Below are 21418 nucleotides of genomic sequence, written 5' to 3' on the forward strand. Positions count from 1 at the left end.
TACAGATACAGAAAAAGAGACAAAGCATAGCGTTATGTACACTGAGAATGACATTTAAAAAAAAAAAATTCTATTTTTGTCTGAATTTCCCTTGCCTACCACAGATTTTTCTTCTGGACAAATAGAGAAGATATGCATCCATGTTTTTTTCTCCAAACGGGTTTTCCTCTTTTATCCTTCTTCTTCATTCTTTCAGATAACTTAAAAAAAGTTGTTTCTAAGTACATTTTCTCTTTTTCTTCTTTTTTTCTTTGAGTCTGGGTCTCACTCTGTCACCCAGGCTGTAGTGCAGTTGTGTGATCTTAGTTCACCGCAGGCTTGACCTCCTAGGCTCAGGTAATCCTCCCACTTCAGCCTCCTGAGTAGCTGGGGACTACAGGCCACCACACGCAGCTAATTTTTAAAATTTTTTTGTAGAGAAGGAGGCTCACTATGTAACCCAGGCTGAAATCAAACTCCTGGCCTCAAGCGGTCCCCTGGCTTTGGCCTCCCAAGTGCTGGGATTATAGGCATGAGTGGCTGTGCCTAGCCATTTTCTTACAGCAGTTCTGAAAACTAATTTACAGTTACTTTTTTGTTTTAAGATGGAGTCTTGCTCTGTTGCCCAAGCTAGAGTACAGTGGTGTGATCTCGGCTCACTGCAACCTCTGCCCCCCGGATTCAAGTTATTCTCCTTCCTCAGCCTCCCAAGTAGCTGGTATTACAGGGTTCCACCACCATGCCCGGCTAATTTTTGCATTTTTAGCAGAGATCGGGATTTACCATCTTGGCCAGGCTGGTCTCGAACTCCTGACCTCGTGATCCACCTGCCTCAGCCTCCCAGAGTGCTGGGATTACAGACGTGAGCCACAGTTACTTTTAATAACACAGCCTACAGTTACTTTTAGTAACTCTGAGTTTAGAATGCACTGCAGTAGCATTAAGCAAATCAAATTAATTATATCTGTTTCATCCTAAAAAGTAGAGATGGTTATTAATCTTTTTCAAGGTTGCTTCTCTTTTCATAATTTTCTAGTTTCCTCATTGTGATGTCTATATGTTCATATGTAAAAATAATACCGTTATGTGACATAATTGTTGGCTGTTGGAATCTTCTTTGTTAGGAAAATGTTTTGTATATAGTAATGGACTCATGGATCATCTATGTGTCTGTGAAGAGGGAGGCAACAAACTATGGTATAAGAAGCCAGGAAATTTCCAGGGAACATTGGTAAGGTGATTATATTATTTTAGAATCCCAGTATGTTTTCTATTTAATATTATATGTGAAAGATTTTCTAATTGCAAGAGGGTTAAGAATCATATTAAAGTGAGGACAGGGAACTACTCCTTTGCTTTTTAGCCCTTTGTTAACCTTCTTTTCTTAGGTTCATGCTTTTGTTTAAAAAATGGGGAGGTCATGTTTTTAAAAACTAAACATTTTTATTTTGAGATAATATAGAATTAAAAATATATATACCGACAGATTTTATGTACCTTTTCTTAGTTTTCCCCAGTGGTAGTACTGCCTTACAAAACTAATATAGTGTCACCACTAGGATTTTGACATTGATTGATACAATTAAAATAAAGAATAATTTCATCATCACAAGGATTCTTCCTGTTTCCTTTTTAGAGCCACACCCATTTCTCTTGTGTTCTCACCAACTGCTTAAGCCCTGGCAATTACTAATGTGTTTTTCATTTATATAATTTTGTCATTTCAAGAATATTATATGAATGGAATTATAACATATATGATCTTTTGGGGTTGACATTTTTTACTTAGCATAATTATCTGGTGATTTGTCCAGGTTGTTGCATGTATCAATCATTTGTTCCTTTTTATTGCTCATGATATAGATTATTTCATGGTGTAGATATAACACAGTTTATTGTCAGAGTGTTTTCCAGATTTGGGCCATTATGAATAAAGCTGCTACAAACATTCACTTACAGTTTTTTGCCTCTGGGAAAAATGCCTTTGGGAGTATAGTTTCTGGTCATGTGGTAGTTATATGATTAGAGTTTAAGGAACTGCTAACCTGTTTTCTAGACTGATTCTAACATTTTACATTTTCATTACCACAGTGTGTGAATGATCCAATTTCTCCACATCTTCACTAGCGTTTGGTGTTGTCAGTGCTTTTATTTTAGCAATTATGATAGCTGTGTAGAGATATCTCATCATGGTTTTAATTTGCATTTCCCTGGTACCTAATGATGTTGAAATATTTTCTTTTTTTTGGGGGGGTCCAAAAAATTGTTTTTTAATCTTTCTTTTTTTATTGCATTTTAGGTTTTGGGGTACATGTGAAGAACATGCAAGATTGTTGCATAAGTACACACATGGCAGTGTGATTTGCTGCCTTCCTCCCCATCACCTATTTCTGGCATTTCTCCCCATGCTATCTCTCCCCAAGTCCCCACCCCGCACTGTCCCTCCCTTATTTCCCCCCGACAGACCCCAGTGTGTGATGCTCCCTTCCCTGTGTCCATGTGTTCTCATTGTTCAACACCCACCTATGAGTGAGAACATGCGGTGTTTGATTTTCTGTTCTTGTGTCAGTTTGCTGAGAATGATGGTTTCCAGGTTCATCCATGTCCCTATGAAGGACACGAACTCATCGTTTTTGATGGCTGCATAATATTCCATGGTGTATATGTGCCACATTTTCCCTGTCCAGTCTATCATCGATGGGCATTTGGGTTGGTTCCAGGCCTTTGCCTTTGTTGTAAACAGTGCTGCAATGAACATTCGTGTGCATGTATCCTTATAGTAGAACGATTTATAATCCTTTGGATATATATCCAGTAATGGGATTGCTGGGTCAAATGGAATTTCTATTTCTAGGTCCTTGAGGAATCGATGTTGAATATATTTTCATATGCTTATTTGCCTCTTCAGTGAAAAGGCTCTCCATATCTTTAGCCCATTTTCTAATTAAATTGTTGGTAGTTTTACTGTTGAATTTTGAAAGCTTTTTTTAATATATTCTGGTAGTTCTTTGTTGAATGTGTTGTTGCAAATATTCTTTTTCCACTCTCTAGTTTGTCTTTTCATCTTCTTAAACATGGTCTTTCGCAGGGTAAAACTTTATAATTTTGATAAAGTTAAATTTATTAATTTCTTTTATAGGTCATGCTTTTGGTGTCAAGGCTAAGAACTTTTTACTGTTAGACTCTGAAGATGTTCATAAAAATGTTATGTTACATTTAAGTTCTTGATCCATTTTGAGTTATTTTTATGTAAGGCATGAGTCTGTGGTTGAGGTTGGTTTGTTGTTGCTGCCTGTGGATGTCCACTTTAATTTGTGGAAATGGCTATATTTCCTTCATTGAGTTGTTTCTGCATATTTTGTCAAAAATCAGTGAGGCATGTTGGTTTTGTTATTTCTGAGTTTTCTGTTCTGTTCCATTTATCTCTGTGTCACTCTGTCAATACCACAGTCTTAATTATTGTACCTATAAGTCTTGACATCAGATACACTGATTTCTTTTACTTTATTCTTATATTTCTTTTTCTTTTTTTGATATAAGGCCTCGCTCTGTCACCCAGGCTGGAGTGCAGTGGAGCAGTCATGGCTCCTACATCCTCAATCTGCCCACCTCAAGAGATTCTCCCACCTCAGTCTCCCACATAGCTAGGACTATAGGCATGTGCCACCATGATTTATTTTTTTTTGCAGAGATAGGGCCTCACTGGTCTTGCACTTCTGGGCTCAAATAGTCTTCCTGCCTGGGCCTCCCAAAGTGCTGAGATACTGGCGTGAGAGAGAGCATCTGGCCCTTATATATATATATTTTAAAGTTGTTTTAGCTAGTCCCAAAGTTTCTTTGTCTTTCCATGTAAATTTTAGCATAATCCTGTTCATAGTTACAAAAAATATTGCTAGGGTATTTGTTGGAATGACATTATACTTGTATATTAATTTGGAGAGGAATAACATCTTTACTGTGTTTGAGTCTTTCAATCCATTCTCAACCTGCTTATGACATTATAATTGAAGGGAATTTCTTTTAGACAGCATAAAATAGAGTCATGTTTTAAATTCACTCTGTCAGTTTTTATCTTTTAATTAATATACTTAGTTTAACTATTGTAATACAATTATAGATTAGGACTTAAGCCTATCATTTTGCTTTTTAGTTTCTCTTTGTTTTTTGTTTCTGTTTTGCTTTTCTTGCCTTAATTTGTGTTACTTGAACATCTTTTAGCATTCCATTTTGATCAATAATGTTTCTATTTATTATCTGTTTCTTTGTTGAGGCATTCTACCTTTTTATTTCTCTCATACGTGTTTGTAAATGATTATTCAATGATTTTAATGCTAACGGTTTCAAAACCTTTGTCAGATAATTCTAACATCTCTCTTATCTCAGTGTCGACATCTATTGTCTGTCTTCATTCAGTTTGACATTTTCTGGTTCTTAGAAAAATGAGTGATTTTCTATTGAAATGTGGACATTTGGGGTATTCTTTTATTAAACTCTTAATCTCATTTAAACTTTCTATTTTAGCTGTCTTTTTCTGACATTGCTTCCATAGGGGAAAAAGGATGTCACCTTGTTATTGCTGAGTAGAGCTAGAAGTCAAGGTTCCCCACCCAGCCTCTATTGACTCACAGTGTGAGGGAAGACCTCTTTTACTGTTGGGCATGCGTGGAAGTTTTGGCTTGCTATATGGATTCCGCTGACTGTGTAGTGGGGTAGCCTCATTGCTGGGTGATGATGAAAGTACTGACTTTCCACTATTCCTCCTGTGACACCACCCTAGCAGTGTGATGGAAGAGCCTTACTGCTGACCTGGTAGGGGTAAAAGTTGTGGTTCTCTATTGACTTGTCAGCCTTACATTGGTGGAAGTCTAGGCTACGTACTTGGCCTTTGCTGATACAGGTCTGAGTGGTGCCACAAGTTTTACTTTGGTGTTTGGCTAGAGTTGAGTGGTTATTTTCTAAAAGTTTTCTGCTTTACTAAGATTCCCTTTCCTGGGAAAACATGCAGTCATTTGTGACTAACGTCTTTCACTTAACTCAGTGTTTTAAGATTCATCCATGTTATAAATACGTATCAGCATTTTATTTCTTTTACTGCCAAGTAATATTATGTGAATATGTCGTATTTTATTTATCCATTTATCATTTGACAGACATTTGGATTGTTTCTACTTTATGGAAAAATTAATTTTACTATGAACATTCATGTTTCTATGTGAACATGTTTTAATTCCTCTTAGATATAACTTTATGTGAATATATGTTTTAATTTTCCCCAGAATATAAGTGGAGTTGAAATTACTGAGTCATGTGATAACTATATTTAACCTTTTGAGAAACTGGTAGACTATTTTCCAAAGTAGCTACACCATTTTGTATTCTCACCAGTAGTATCTGAGGGTTTCAATTTCTTCACATTTCACCAGGATTTATTATTATCTGTCTTTATAATTTTAGCTTATTTAGTAGATATGAACAGACATCCCATTTGTGGTTTTGCTTTGCATTTTCACAATAATTAATGATGAACATTTTTTCTTTATTACTTTTTCTTTTTTTGAGACACGATCTCACTCTGTTGCCCAAGCTGGAGTGCAGTGGTATGGTCTCAGCTCACTGCAGCCTCTACCTGCTGTGCTGATGCAATTCTCCCACCTCAACCTCCTGAGTAGCTGGGACCACAGGTGGACATCACCATGCCCAGCTAATTTTTAAATTTTTTGTAGAGATAAGGTCTCACTATATTGCCCAGGCTGATCTTGAACGTCTGGGCTCAAGCGGTCTCCTGCATTGACCTTCCAAAGTGCTGGTTCACAGGCGTGAGCCACCTCATGCAGCAGAACACTTTTTCGTGTGCTAACTGTTGGCCATTTATATGTATTCTTTGGAGAAATGTCTGTTCAAATCCTTAGCCAATTTTAAATTATTTAATTTTTTTAAATCAAATCATAAGAATTTGTTAATAGGAAACTTCTCTTCAGCTCTGTATACTTTTGGTTCCTCTCAAAAGATTTCATATAGCACACTTGAATATTTTCTTTGATTTCATATTTAGCAGAGTTTATCTAACCAGTTTACTGCTTTTGGTCTACTTCCTTTCTTCTAATAATCTTTTCACAAGTTTTGTTTCTAAGCTGTTAGTAGAACAATCTAGAGCTGAGTAATATAGACTTCATTCTGTAAGAAGTTAGTATCATCCAGAAATCTTCATTTTAATTGTGTTAAAATTCCCTTTTTAAAAAGAATGGACATAAATGAATCCAAAAAGTTTTTTTTTTTTGTTAGATACTAATACCTGAAAGAATCAAATTACCAGTCATCGCTATACATTTTTGTATGTCAGGTTTAAAGATATAGTTTGATCACTTTTTTTTCTATTATAATTTTAGGACGCCTTTTTAAAAATCATTCGAAATGAGGGCATTAAATCTCTGTGGAGTGGCCTTCCTCCTACCCTGTAAGTTGAAATTTAGTGTTTTTTTCCTACTAAATATTGGTTGTTATTTTATCTTATAATCAGCATGGTTGGACAACGTCTTGCATTTTTAATATTAGAACGCTTTCATTTTCTGAGGTATTGTTTTTTAAGTCTCACAGCCACCCACATGTTTGATGATGTACTGGAAGGACTTGCAGGACCTGAGGAGGTTATATTCACAGATACGGGTTATTACAGCAAAAGGATACAAAACAGAATTGGTACAGGAAAAAGGCACATCAGGAGTTGTCCAGAAATAGGCTTCCGAAGTCCTTCCTTAAAGCATTGCACAGGATGTGCATATTCTTCTATCAGTGAGCTTCGAGGTATACAAAGTGCTTCTGCCTTGGGAAACCCATTTGAGTTTTGAGTGTAGGGCTTTTATTGAGTGTGGTTTATATAGGTACAGTCTCTCTTTGAGGCCAGTTGTGATAAACAAAACTTCAAAGCTCCAGAAGGAAAGAAGTTTACCATAAATTACATTGTACAAATCACCCTAGACAAGTTGATTTAGTGCTTCAGATATACAAAAACCTAATAGGGAACACTGCAGGGGATACATTCCCATGAGTTGTCCAAAGATCAGGCATGCACACAGGCCCACCTGAAGTTATACAAGGTTTGAGCAACCAAGCCTGCTGTGTTTTCTTTGTTACACAAGCATATGGTTATTTTTTTCATGTTCAGAAATAAAGACTTTGGTGTTTATTTGTTCATTTTACTAAAGCTATATGATATATTGCAATAATACTTAATTTTATACTTTACTTTCTCCAGATAATTCTAATTCTCTACTAACTAGCAGTTATATGAATTAATATGATAAACTTGTAATGTTGAATGTAAAAATCTAAAATAATACCTTGGCTTTTGTGGTCTCATTTATTCCCAAGAACTTTGATTTTAATAGAGAATGTTAGTCAATTTGAAGAATTTACTTTAAACCATGCTTAAGGTTTAAAGTTAGTGGCAGATCCAAGACCAGAGTTCACCATAGAACTTTAGGCATTCCAAACTATGGTCTGTGAATGTCCTTTAGTTATATCATCAACATGGACTAGTTTCTTGATGTATTAAGATTTGTTGACATGATGGTACCTGCAACTTTGCATTTGAATTTAATAATTCCCTTTTAACATTTTCTTTTAAAATAGTATGTCATTAGAATTCCCTTAAAATTAGTGTATGTAATTCTGATGATGTTAATTATAATTTATGTCTAGTTACAAGCAGGAGTGATAAATGATCCACAGTTCAAAAATGTTTTACAATTTCTCATTTACTTTTTATTTCACTGATTCTGATGTTATGGTAATTATGAATGAGAAAGAAGATCTGGGAGACCGGAAACCAGAACAAGTTAAGGAGATGAAGTGTCTGTCCTAATTTGTCTTTTCCTATTTGTTTAATTTAATTTATTTATTTAGAGACAGGGTCTTGCTCTGTCCCTTAGGCTAGATAGAGTGCCGTGGTGTAATCTTGACTCATTTCAACCTCCGCCTCCCAAGTTCAAGTGATTCTCATTCCTCAGCCACCTGAGTAGCTGTTATTACAGGCATGTGCCATCATGCTAGCACTTACTTATTGCTATATATCATAACTGTCTTCACAACTAGAATGTAAACGTTTGGATGGCAAATGCATATTTTATATCTTTTTACTGCCGACTAAGTACTAAATCTTTTTTAAAATAAAAATAAATTGATCTCATAGGCAGATTTGTTGTGGTTTTTAGCTTATACAAAATATAAGGGATTTCTAGTTTTATATAATAATATTTGGATTTAAGTTAAGACTATGTGGGGTCTCTTGATAATTTTGAACAAATCTTTTTGTACAATCTAACAGAGTGATGGCAGTTCCTGCCACAGTTATTTATTTTACCTGCTATGATCAATTAACTGCTCTTCTGAGATCTAAGTTAGGAGAAAATAAAACCTGCATACCAATTGTTGCTGGAATTGTAGCCAGATGTGAGTAATACATCTTTATTTTCATTTTGATTTCTGTTTAGAGCTTCTATTTAATTTCTGACATTTATAGATAATTTGTATAATATATAGAGTATTAGTATGATGTATTTTTCATTATAGTTTATATTAATTTGTTAATATTATATAGTTACTCCAGAAGTCCTATGGAATAATGATTGCCATCAGAATGAGATGGGCTCAGCCTATCTTGGTCAAATCATGGACAGAGTTTTTAGAGTGACATCAGCACTGGTTCTGATTCACCCGAACTAAGATGTCATCTGGGATCATGCATGATTCAGGCCAAAGTCCTAAATTACTTTCCTTATAAACTCTGGGATTCAGAGTTTTGTCATGAGGAAAGTTGCCTCTATACAGAAGAGCATTTCCTCTGCTACATAGTAGTGAGATTTACTGGGGCAGTAACTGGAGTGGGCTTTGGTTGATAGTTCTGGTTGATTTTAACATTTCTGGAACTTTCCTTGAGAGAGTTGAAACCAGAAAAAGTAAGGTATATGAAAATAGACTTTTAAGAAATACTTTATCAATGGAAAAATCTGTATCAATTATGTTGACATCATTAGATATTTAATTGTAAGGTTTTCAGACATTATAGAATAAAGGTTTAAAATGTCATAAAATACATGAATATTAACTTTTACAGTATATGTGTTTGCACAGTACATGGCTCTGTTTTTGTTTTTTTTTAACTTGTGTGTATTAGTTGGTGCAGTAACTGTGATAAGTCCACTAGAATTGATTAGAACCAAGATGCAGTCTAAGAAGTTTTCTTACATGGAACTCCATCGATTTGTCAGCAAGAAAGTGTCTGAAGATGGTTGGATTTCCCTTTGGAGGGGCTGGGCTTCTACTGTTCTTAGAGATGTACCTTTCTCAGGTAGGATTTATTTTATTTTTAGCTATTAAATGTTACATAACTTTGTCTCATTTGTATATTACTTTCACTAGATTTTTAGCTCTTTACCTTTTCTGGCTGGGTGCAATGGCTCATGCCTATAATCCCAGCACTTTGGGAGGCTGAGGCGGGCAGATCACAAGGTCAGGCAATGGAGACCATCCTGTCCAACATGGTAAAACCCATCTCTACTAAAAATGCAAAAATTAGTGGTTCCCAGCTATTCAGGAGGCTGAAGCAGGAGAATTGCTTGAACCTGGGAGGTGGAGTTTGCAGTGAGCCGAGACTGTGCCACTGTACTCCAGCCTGGCGAGAGAGTGAGACTCCATCTCAAAAAAAAAAAAAAAAATTGTTATTTTCTGTAGCGTAGTAACTACAACTCCTTTTTCATTGTTGGGCTCTCAGATCTTTACAAGCCTTTATTGAATGAATACTTTTATTCAAGCCTGGCTTTTTTTTCCCCTTGCAATTAATTTGCTTTTATACATTATTTATTGGTATTAATATTCAGATAATGCAAACTACCTTTAACATTCTAAGTAAGTCATTTAATATTATTCTAAATGATTAGTAAGATAAGTAAAACTATGAATCAAAGGATAGAATCCATTTAAGACAACTTTGGAATTATATGTGCTCCTATTTTTTCACTTATTAAAAATAAACATCTCCTCATTAAATGATTATCCTGTAAAAGACTATTGCAAATTAAGTAGTTGATTGTACTAATCACTCAATTATGAAAAGGGAGAAAGTTATGAAAAGTGAGAAGTGCAAATCTACCAGTAACTTATAGAATGTACATACTTTAGTGGCATTTCCCTGTGAATTATAGAAGTTTTTAAGACCCAAAAGAAGTTACCTAGAGAGAAACTCAAATAAGAGCATACATATGTTTTAAAAATCAAGAAACCACAGATATGTTCATTCACTGTCATAGCCCCAGTGGTAACCTGTGTATTGAATGTCATTCGATTTAAAAAATTAGTTTTCCCACATACATATTTTTGCTAAACATTATATTATTTAGTTTTGCCTATTTTTGAAAATCCCATTTTCCTAAAGAAATTTTCCTAAGATTCATTCTTATGTTATATGTAACTGTTTTCTTCATTTTTACTCATTTATATGTGAGTAAACAAGTCAAACCATGATGCTATGAAAATTTTTAAACAGTTTCTTGGTATACCTTTGAAAGTGTATCCCATCGGATTTGTTGGTTCAAATTTAACCAACATATTTTAACCAATATATATTTCAAATTTAACTCTTTTTAAAAGTGGTTATATGATCTACGTACCTATTGGCAATGTATGAGATTTTCTGGGGCTTCACACCCTTGCCAACATTTTATTGCCAAAGTTCTTAATTTTTGTTTAGTAATTTTAAGTGGTATCTCAGTTTAACTTGCATTTCTCTGGTTATTAATAAGATTGGGCACTGTTTCATTGGCATTCATTTATTCATAATTGATTTGGGGTTTTGAACCGAAATAGGTTTTCAGTTTCATTTCCCTCCCAAATGGATAGCTAGTTGTCTCAACATCACCTATTGCAGTGATTCCCCCAACCTTTTTGGCACTAGTGACTGGTTTCATGGAAGACAGTTTTTCCATAATTGGAAAAACTGTGTGTGGTGTGTGTGTGTGTGTGTGTGTGTGTGTGTGTGTATTGGTGGGGATTGGTTTTGGAAAGAAACTGTTCCACCTCAGATCATCAGGCATTAAATTTTCATAAGAGCATGCAACCCAGATCTCTAACATGCACAGTTCACAATAGGGTTCTATGAGAATATGTTGCTGTTGCTGATCTGACAGGAGGTGGAACTCAGACAGTAATGCTCAATCACCCGCCGCTCACCTCCGGGTGTGTAGCCCAGTTCCTAACAGGTCACAGACTGGTACCACTTCTCCGCCCTGGGGTTGCAGACCCCTGATATATTGAATAACCATAATTGCTCCAGGGATCCACAGTGTCGTCTCTGTCATTTAACATTTTCATGTACGCATGAATCTCTTTTACTGATTAATGTTTCCAACTTCAGGCTAGTAACATACTGAATTATTAGTGCTCCATGAAAAATCTTTTTTTTGGGGGGGGCAGTCTCACTTTGTTGCCCAGGCTGGAGTGCAGTGGCACAATCATGGCTCACTGTAGCCTTGAGCTATCTACAAGACTCTAGCATAGACTTTAGTAATCCTCCCACATGAGCCTCCTGAGTAGTTAAGACTACAGGCATTTGCCACCATGCTTGGCTAAGAAAAATCTTGATGTCACCTTTTCTTCTCTAGGAATGTGATCTCTTTATGTTAATAATACTGCTTTAACAAGTTGTTTTAGGAGAGATTTAAATTTTTCTTCATTAAGGTTGTATTCATCTCTCTTTTTTTTTTTGACATTAGTTAAAGGTACACCGCACTGCCCCTCAGATTTTGGTCACTATTAAAGCTCCATTTTAATTTTTTTAAATTATGTGCTCTAAATCTTTGTAGCTGGTCCAGTTACAATTGATTTTTATCTGTTAGCTTGTATCCAGCTATGTTTTAAGACTCTGTTATAAATTCTGCTTTGTCTTACTATCTCTTTGGTTTTGTGTGTGTATATATATATAAATACATACACACATATATATGTATATATACATACATACACATATATGTGTATATATATAATACACACATATATATACATACATACACACATATATGTATATATATACATACACATATATATGTATATATATACATACACATATATATGTATATATAGTAAATTATAACTGTTTTATATCTTTTGTAATCATAACTTTTCTTTCTCACTTTGCAGTGCATTTTTGAATTCTAGTGACAATAATGAACATCCCCATCATTCTTCCTGTTTTAAAGAAAATAGATCTCTTTAACCATTAATAATTATTTTTGGTATAGGTTTTGGATGCATCTTCTTTATCAAGTTAAAGAAGTTTCCTTTTACATCTAGGTTTCTAAGAATTTGCTTATTTTAAATCAGACTATTGAGTTTTATGAGATGCTTTTTCATTATCATTACATGATCCCATGGTTTTCTTAGTGGTAATCTGACATTTAAAGATTTTTATTATATACCTTTGCCTTTCTGGGATAACCCAACTTAATCATAGTGTATGTATGATATTTTATGAAATACTTCTGACATCAGTTTGTTTTCTATTTATTCTTAGGAAGTCTTTGCCTATGTTCATGAATAGATTGGCCTTTACTTTTTTCCTGTGTCCCGTTGTCCTTGTCAGGTTTTTGAATTATAGTCCTACTTGATTGTTGCATAGCTTTTTTGTTTATGCTAGAATATTACTGAGAATTTTGCTTTAAAAAAAAAAAAAAATCCCACCCAGTGGGTATCTAAGCAGAGAGCAAGGCATGTCAAGTTTAGAATTTCTCTATCCCCTGAATATATAACCTCATAACTTTTTTATTAAAATCCACATTTCTAAATATTTGTTCATTTCATTCTCTGTTTTTATAGCAATGTACTGGTATAACTATGAAATTTTAAAGAAGTGGTTATGTGAGAAATCTGGTTTATATGAACCAACATTTATGATCAACTTTACTTCAGGGGCATTGTCTGGTTCCGTAAGTTTATTTTGTTGTTAATATTCCAGAAAAATAATTGTTGTATTAAAACAGAACAAAATACTATATAGTATGTCATGTATATTGAGATCCCCTTTGCACTGCTTTAAAATTTTTCTACGTATCTTCCATCTATTTTAAGGAAAGAAATTATTAGCAAATAAAATAATTTAAATATACTGATATTTATATTTTTATGATGTTAAAAATACATTATATTTTTCTGAGAAGCTTTTGGATTTTTTAGGTCATTACAATTATATTTTAGAGCTTTATTATTTAGAGCATTTTGTAATAAATTAATTCAATAAATGCTCTGATTAGGTAATATTTCATGTAATGTTATCTCATATACATTAAGCACTTCTAGCCTCTGCTGCTGATTCCTGTTTCTTTGGAAACATTTTGTCCTACTAAAGTACTTTTTAAAAGAATTTGAACAAAAATTACAATCAGAAGGAAGGAATCTTAAATTACTATTTTTGGCTACTAGGGAGTTCACCTCCTTGTAGAATGATATGAAAGTCCTGTTGTAGACTTTATGCAGATTTATATCACCATGATGTTGGCAATAGTTTTTTTTAATACCCACATAATTCCAAAAGTGAATTTGTAATAACTTGTACAATGGCACACTGGAAGTACATAAAAGCAATAGTGAAGGGGCAGAGTGAAGTGATGAAGATTTGTAGAAAAATATTGTCATATCTCAGAAATTCTAGGCCAAGGAAGCCACTGCAGTTGACTTTAAAACTTAGATATAAATATTCCCTGGTCTAAGATCTGTCAAATAATCCTAGTGATTTATAAGCCTATTGAATGAAAAAAGCAATTAGTGTTATTGAGTAATAGCTTTAGCATATTGTACTAGTTTTGCAGAAATAGTAAGGAAAGTTCTCTACTGTACTATTTCTACTTAACCTAGAAAACTTATTTATTTATTTCTTTTTTTTTAAATGATCTAGAAAATTGCTGGCTTTTGACAGTTTTCAAATAAAGGTTTGTTTCTACAACAGAAAAACACCTGAATGTGAGTGTCCAGGCTTTCTGTCAGAAAACAGAACAGCATAAACCACCTCATTTTAGAAAGAGTTTCAAAAATGGTTCATATAACATTGTAGCTACTACATGACAGATTATGAACATGTAGTAACAATCATTGACTTTACCTTACCTGAAATCTTCAAAGCTGATTTCAGGAAGGTCAATCAACAAATGGTTGGGGTGAAATAAAATATAAGTGATTTTAAGGGGCATTTTATGAGCATACTGGCCAAATGTTGAGTTGGGAGGCAAAAATACATACCAGTTTTAACCTTGCATGGCTGTTGTATCAAATATTGTGAGAACATATTTGAAAGAATCAAATTATTTTTAAAAATCTCCCTTAATCAAGGCATTGTGGAAATAAATATAAATTATTTTGAGAAGTTTTTTAAAATGTGATTTGCATCCAGCTTTTATCATTAATAGGAAAAAATGTGATTTGTGAACCATTGTAACTATATTTTAATATGTAAATATTTACATAATGATATATTTTAAAAGGTTTATAGAGCTAAAAGTTCAAAATTCATTTTCTTTATTTAACTTTTATTTTTCTATTTAAAAAAATATTTGCTAGAAATTTTAAAATTCTTACTAGATACTTAAGAATTTCTGCTTTTGACATATGTGTTGTACCTTCTTGTGATGTAAAGAAATAATAGAACACAAAGGAGCATGATAAATTGTGAATGCTGGTATTGGAGTCAAAGAGGTCTGATTGGAATTGTGGCTCTGCAGCTAGTAGCTATGTGACCTCAGGAAAGTAAGATAATTTTTCTGAGGCTTTTTACTTCTGAGTATAGTGAGAACTACATATCCATTTGCTTTAGGAAAACCTTTTTAAAAAGATTTTATTTTAAAGCTCAGTTATGATTTTCATTATTATCCTTATTAAATAATATATTAATTAGAAGAATGTAAAAATATTTTAGGAAAAATTAAAAGGTTGATTGAAATTAATCTATTTTACTTTCTGATAGTTTGCAGCTGTTGTAACTTTACCATTTGATGTAGTAAAAACACAAAAGCAGACACAACTTTGGACGTATGAAAGTCATAAAAGTAAGTTTAATTAATTTAAAACATTTTTAAGATGCCATTTTGTTTTTCCTTCCAGATATTGTTAGGCAAATCTAAAATAGGAAAACAAGATTTTTTCTTCTGCATTATTCTTTGTGTATTTAACTGAAAGTAATACACTGTTAAAATGGAATGCACAGAAAAAATACTCTAAACAAAAACAAAAATTTAAGAAAATGTAAAGTCTAATATTTTTTGAATGCCATCAGTTAAGTCTCATACCTGCGATAAAGAAGAAATAATCTTTGTCATTTAAAAGCTAAGTTGTTTTATGGTTTTTTCCCTACGGTTGTCACATCTATTTCAAAATATTATTTTCATTGTCCTCATTTTTTCTGTATTTCAATATTTCTATATTATATTTCTATTTTCATATAAATTAGATTGTTGGGGAGGATGTGGATTACTGGGAACTTTATGCCATGATGGTAACAGTATTATTTTGGAACAGCTACTTGGAAAACAGTCTGGCAGTAACAAGGAGTGCATTCTGAGTTATCAGTTCCACTGCTAGATATGTGTCCTAGAGAAACTTTTACACATGTACAAGGATATCCATGGCAAGATTCTTAAAAATAGCAAAAAGTTAGAAATCACCTTAATGGCCCTTGACAGGAAAATGGACAAATCATAATCTATATAATGCAATACAGTACGGCAATTAAAATGAATAAAATCTAGGTATACTTACCAACATAGATAATCCTGAAAGCATACTGCAGAAGTCAGTGTGCAGTGTAATATCATTTATATAAAGTTTAAAAGGAGGACAAAGAAGAGTATACATTGTTCTGTACATTCCAGATGTATGCAAAGAAGAGTATACATCTGATATGTTCAGATGTAAAAATTTGAGCAAATGCATGAGACAGATGAAAAAAGAGAGTGATTAGCTTTGAAGAGAAGGAAAAATAAAATTGGGGAGGAACATATGGGGGCTTCAACTGAATCGGAAAGATAAAGGTATTTATGATATAATAAATTTGGCTGTTCAGTAAATGAGCATTTATTTTTTGTAAGCTTGAAATATTTAATCATCAAAGTGTTTCTTTACAGTGTAAGAATTTGCTTATTACCTGTAGGAATAGCTCTTTAACACTGAAAAGTTAGGAGACACTGCTGAGGTTCCACTAGAGCTTGGCTTACCTTCAGTTGATACTCTTTGTTATTCTCTTAATTTCACCCTTCTGTTAAAATAGAGACTAGTTTGGGATGTTAGTTCTACAAGATTAGAAACACCTGCTACTTGATCACCATTCTTTGACTAGTTTCCAAAATTGAAATGAAATAATTTAAACATGAATTAAAAATTGCCAACTTACAGTATATAGTTCTTGTCATTGACTTTCTTTAGAAAGTTAAACTTCATTCATATTTTGTGATCAGTATTGGGCTGCTATAGTTATTATGTTTTTGTTATACTATTTATATTGCTAGTATGTTTCTTTAATAACTCATAAGGCTTCATTTATCTTCATAGTCAGAGATTCTGATATATTATACAAAGGAATTTTGAAATAATGACTCACTCTCTATTAAGTCGCAACATTTTTAAAAGTCATTTTTGAAAGATACTGTTTTATAATCTTAACTTTTCTCTCCCAGGCTTTCCTAGTGGTACATAATCTGTTTTAACAATTCAGGGTTGTCTTCCGTGTAAACACTGATTTTTATAGAGTAGCAGCTCTCAAAAGCTAAAGAGAACAATATAGGATTGTTTGCCCATCATCCAGCTGGTCTCAAAACAAGACATTGAAATCTTCATCCTGTAAGCTGTCATATTGTTTACATGGTAGTATGACTGCTTCTTATAATTTTTCTTTTTAGCTTATTGCATCTAGTGATCTCTGGGCCAAGATGGCTGTTTAGAATACTGTATAAAATGAAAGTAAACAAACTTTGTGTACAAACATTACATTCATAAGCTTTATGTTTATACTTCAGTGACATCTACTTTTGCTAAGTTTTTAAAAAAATAGTTTTTTATTCATTTTCTTCCAGATATTTGAGTGGTTGCAAATAAGTGAGATGTTATTGTTAGCCAAAATAAACTCTTTGAAGGAGACAGCACTGGTCTAATTTATTTCAAGAATAAGCATATCAATTTATAAGGGTAGTAATATAACTCAAGACACTGCTGGGGAGAATGAGCTATTTTTCTCAGAAACTCTTTTTAGAAAAAAAAAGTTTTAAAAATATAATAAAATGTGAATGAAAAATGTTTATCAGGCCTTTTCTTTGGCATTGGATACCTCATGAAGATTTCTATATACTTTTTAAGAAATAGGGGTCTTGCTATGTTGCCCAGGCTGGTCTTGAACTTTTAAGCTCAACAGATCTTCCCACCTCAGCCTCCCAGGTAACTTTGTATACATCTTTTAAAAATTTCATTATAAAAAATGTTTAAGTCCTAGAAAAACTTTAAAAAATACTACCATCAAGTTTAAGAAACAAGCATTATCAAGTCAGGAGAAATCCTCTGTACATTCCTCCTTAATTGTATCCAGTCCTGTACATCTTTAAACATACACCCTTTTAAAAAAATTTAATGAATCTAGCTATTAAAAATAAAAGTTAAAGTAGCTTTTTAGTTAAACAAACCTCTTCTTATTGTAATGAAATGAAATACCCCTAGGACCATGAACACGACTTTATGTGTGTTATCTGTATTAGGAATTATTAAATTGTTATTTATAATAGCATTATTTCTTTAACAGTTTCTGTGCCTTTGCATATGTCAACCTGGGTTATAATGAAGAATATTGTTGCTAAGAATGGATTTTCTGGATTATTTTCAGGTAAAAATAATTGCTTTACTGAATCATAGAATGAATACTTTTTAAACCTATTATCTTCTAAAACTAACTTATAGGAGGAAGTTATAAGTAACACGATACATCTGTTTTCTCCTAAATGTCTTTGTTATAAGTTAAAATAAATGTTAAATAACAGATTTACTGTCAATAAGATAAAAGTTTCTCTATAATGTAATATGGATTGAAGTGAGGAGGTTGGAGGTGAGCAATCTAACCTTTTCTACCAATTTATGGATTTAACATATTACTTTATTTGTTCATTATCAGAATAAAGCCAAATAAATTATAGTTTAAAAAATAAGAAAAAGTATTTGTTCTGATTATTCCTATTCTTTTTTCAGGCCTAATTCCTCGTTTAATTAAAATTGCTCCTGCTTGTGCCATTATGATCAGTACATATGAATTTGGAAAGGCTTTTTTCCAGAAACAAAATGTTCGAAGGCAGCAATACTAGTGATGCTGTTTCAACTTCAAATAACAACTATAGCCCAAAGAAGGTGAAGACTTTTAGGCAAGAATGTTTTTCACCATTATTTTCTTATAATGATTTTATGTCTTTCTTTTCTATAAATTAAATAAATAATTTCAGCTCTACCTATTAATTTCTACCTATTAATTAAATTTAAGTAATTTTAAAATAAATTTTATCCTATTTTTGCTGATATTGAAAAAGATATTCTAGAAGTCACAACCATTGAGCATTCTTGTAAAAATAAGAAAAATTCCTCACCCTCAAAAACAATCTGAGAGTTTAATATTATATATTTCAGTGTAATGTAATCTTATTGAGAGTGTGTTGAATACACCAGAAATGTGTGCTGAATGATGTAGAGTCTAGAAGAGAAAAGCCCAAGTCTTGGGCACATTTAAATCATGTACATAGGTATTTTCATATTTCGGTAGATAAAGCAGTCATTAAATAGCATTGTTCACATTTACCAAATATTGCCTGTTTCCATTAATTCAAATGCATGAGGTTCCCACCTCTCCCCCACCCCACCCACTCACCATGCTGCTGTTTTAAGGCCTCATATGTATTAAGATTTCTCTGATCAAAATTGTGGCTGTTTTCTTTATGAACCATAATATCATTTGTGTGATGTACATTCTGCCATTTTTGATGACTAAATGTCTGTATTTCTACTGTTCCTGTAAGGGAGACTCTTACTGATAGTTGCAAATTTTTACTCCAGTCAAACTTGGGTGTTCAGTGGAAAACCACATAGGATTTAGACTGGTAAAAATAGTTTGCACACAGGAATAGCCTCTGATTTGTAGCCATCTTGTAATCCAAGTATCATTGTTCCTGGAATTCTCTTGGTCATTTTTATTGCCTTGTTCTAACAAGTTAGAAATTATTGCTACAAAAATAGTTACAAAATATTTCTAAAATGCCCTTTTATTTTTATACTTAGTATGGTAGAGGCTAAACAAGAAGCTGTTTCCTTGAAGACACTGCTTTCAGTCACTGTACATATCTAAATAATTTAGCTTATGATTGTATGTAGGAATGAGTTAAGAAAGGATATGATGGCAGGAAAAGAAATGGTATTCATTTTTTTATACTTTAATTTTCTTAAGATTTATATCCTGTTTTTTAAAAACACTTTATTGCAGTCTTTATTTTAGGAATGTTTGAAGCATTTTTTATCCCCTAAAATGAATATATTTAGAATATTCATTTATGAATATAAAATCTTCTTTAGTGCTGGTTGAGGAATTAATTGGTTTTGTACTATAGTAGGAAAGTGTTTGTATATTTCACCAGAAATAAAGTATATAGGGTTTGTATGTAATCTAATGTTATTATTTTATCCGATGTTGATTTACCTTAAATTTGCAACATAGCCCTATAAATATTCATGACTTTATTTCATTAAAATGTTGTATGTCTTTTTAAAATCATCACTGTGCTTCTGAATATTTTTATATAAAATCATTATATAATGTTGTACTGTGATATATATATATATGAAAGTTTATCTTGAACAGTGCTCTTTAACAATTTTAAATTTATCTTAGTTTTGCTATGCTTATGGATAATTCATAGAAAAGAGCAGATAAACTTAATACTGTACTCCCAAAAGGCAGTTATATATTTTGGTTTAATATCACCTATGAGAAATGTTTCCATGTCTCCTACCCCTCACTGCACTTGAGAAAAATTCTTTTTTATGAATAAAGTAAGGTAAGTATATCTAATTGCCTAGTAGTTTTTCTAACACATATTACATGCAGTGTATCTGGATCAAAAGAAGGCTGAATTGAAGCTTTCTTTATACTTAAGAGGTAAAGATACATTAATACCGTTAAAATATATTAGCAACCAAAAAGGGTTCAGCATTTTGTCATAATAATAACTTAATTTTTTTATTAAAATAGTACCTAGAAAAATTCAGTCCATAGAATAGCTAAATTTTTTAAATTTTAATTTGCTCCCAGAGTTCTGTCTGATAAAATAATTGAATATTATTCAATTGATAAAATAATTGGCTGATGAATATTTCCGGGGTTTACTTCATACTTATACTTGATTATACTTTTCCATATACTTGATTAGTATACAAATTTAACTCTCAGCCATATGGGCTGTCCAGACTTTCCAATACATGTGTTGCAGAAATTGCAATATTTGCAAACATGATCTACAACAGTGTTCTTGGTGATGTGATGTTTCTAAAAGAATTTTTATTCTATTACATTTTCTAACATAAACATTTAATTGCTTAAACTTAAAATTTTTAAGAAGGAACATCTTTAATTTCCAATATTCAATGGTTGCAACCTTTAATGTAGTACATGTTTGACATTTTCAAAAAGGTAAATTTTCTAGAAAAAGTATTCACTATGCTTATTTAACTGCATATGATTTTTAAATATTACTCTCTTGGAACAACATGTACTGGGGTCTATCAAAGGGTGGAGGGTGGGATGAGGGAGAGGATCAGGAACGATAACTAATAAGTACTAGGCTTAATACCTGGGTGAAATAATCTGTACAATAAATGACACAAGTTTACCTATATACAAACCTGCACATGTACCCCTGAACTTAAAAATAAATTCTTCCCTCTTTTGTCTTGGGCACAAGTTTTTGGGATGTGGAAAAGTTTATTGTACCCCTTAATTTTCTTCTAAGATTAACTTTTTAAATAAAAAAGATTACTGCTTTTATTTTTTAATCTGTCAGTATTGGTACATTGTATGTAGTAAGCAGTATGAAAAAAAGCACTGGAGATCAGAAGACATTTCAGATGTTGTTACTGGCTACAGGAGGCTTCAGAGCTTTGATGGACAGAAGCATGCATAGTGAGTCATGGGAAACATGGGGAGTTGTTCATCCAGCCTGGGTCAGAGAAGGGGAGTGGTCAGGAAACCTAAGAGCTCGACTGATAGGCAATCCAATTATGAAACATGCAGGGAAATGGGAGTCTCAATAAGGCAGTGGAATTTAGTCCATGTGGCTTGAGCAAAGTGTATAAATGGGAACGTGGTAAGAGATGAGATTGGAGATGTAGTCAC

General features: G+C 32.8%; 1 protein-coding gene across 6 annotated transcripts in view; it reads left to right on the top strand.

The window, feature by feature from the left end:
- SLC25A40 (solute carrier family 25 member 40) overlaps positions 1 to 19801 on the top strand; it is a 68717-nt gene extending 48916 nt beyond the window's left edge. For 2 of the 6 annotated variants that reach the window (XM_009002529.5, XM_078342953.1), the window contains 8 exons: positions 1104 to 1210; positions 6366 to 6433; positions 8303 to 8427; positions 9152 to 9325; positions 12844 to 12953; positions 14981 to 15062; positions 17798 to 17878; positions 18238 to 19801. In XM_009002529.5, the coding sequence (XP_009000777.1) occupies positions 1104 to 1210; positions 6366 to 6433; positions 8303 to 8427; positions 9152 to 9325; positions 12844 to 12953; positions 14981 to 15062; positions 17798 to 17878; positions 18238 to 18350 (860 nt within the window). In that variant the 3' untranslated portion in view covers positions 18351 to 19801. Of the gene's footprint in view, positions 1 to 1103; positions 1274 to 2278; positions 2327 to 6365; positions 6434 to 8302; positions 8428 to 9151; positions 9326 to 12843; positions 12954 to 14980; positions 15063 to 15884; positions 16044 to 17361; positions 17440 to 17797; positions 17879 to 18237 lie in introns of those variants that run through there. The other 4 variants (XR_013524016.1, XR_008473539.2, XR_013524015.1 and 1 more) reach the window with 4 other exon arrangements.
- The last annotated feature ends 1617 nt before the right edge of the window (positions 19802 to 21418 follow it).

Source organism: Callithrix jacchus, chromosome 11 (genome assembly GCF_049354715.1).
Source record: "Callithrix jacchus isolate 240 chromosome 11, calJac240_pri, whole genome shotgun sequence".
In the NCBI taxonomy this organism is placed as follows: domain Eukaryota; kingdom Metazoa; phylum Chordata; class Mammalia; order Primates; family Cebidae; genus Callithrix; species Callithrix jacchus.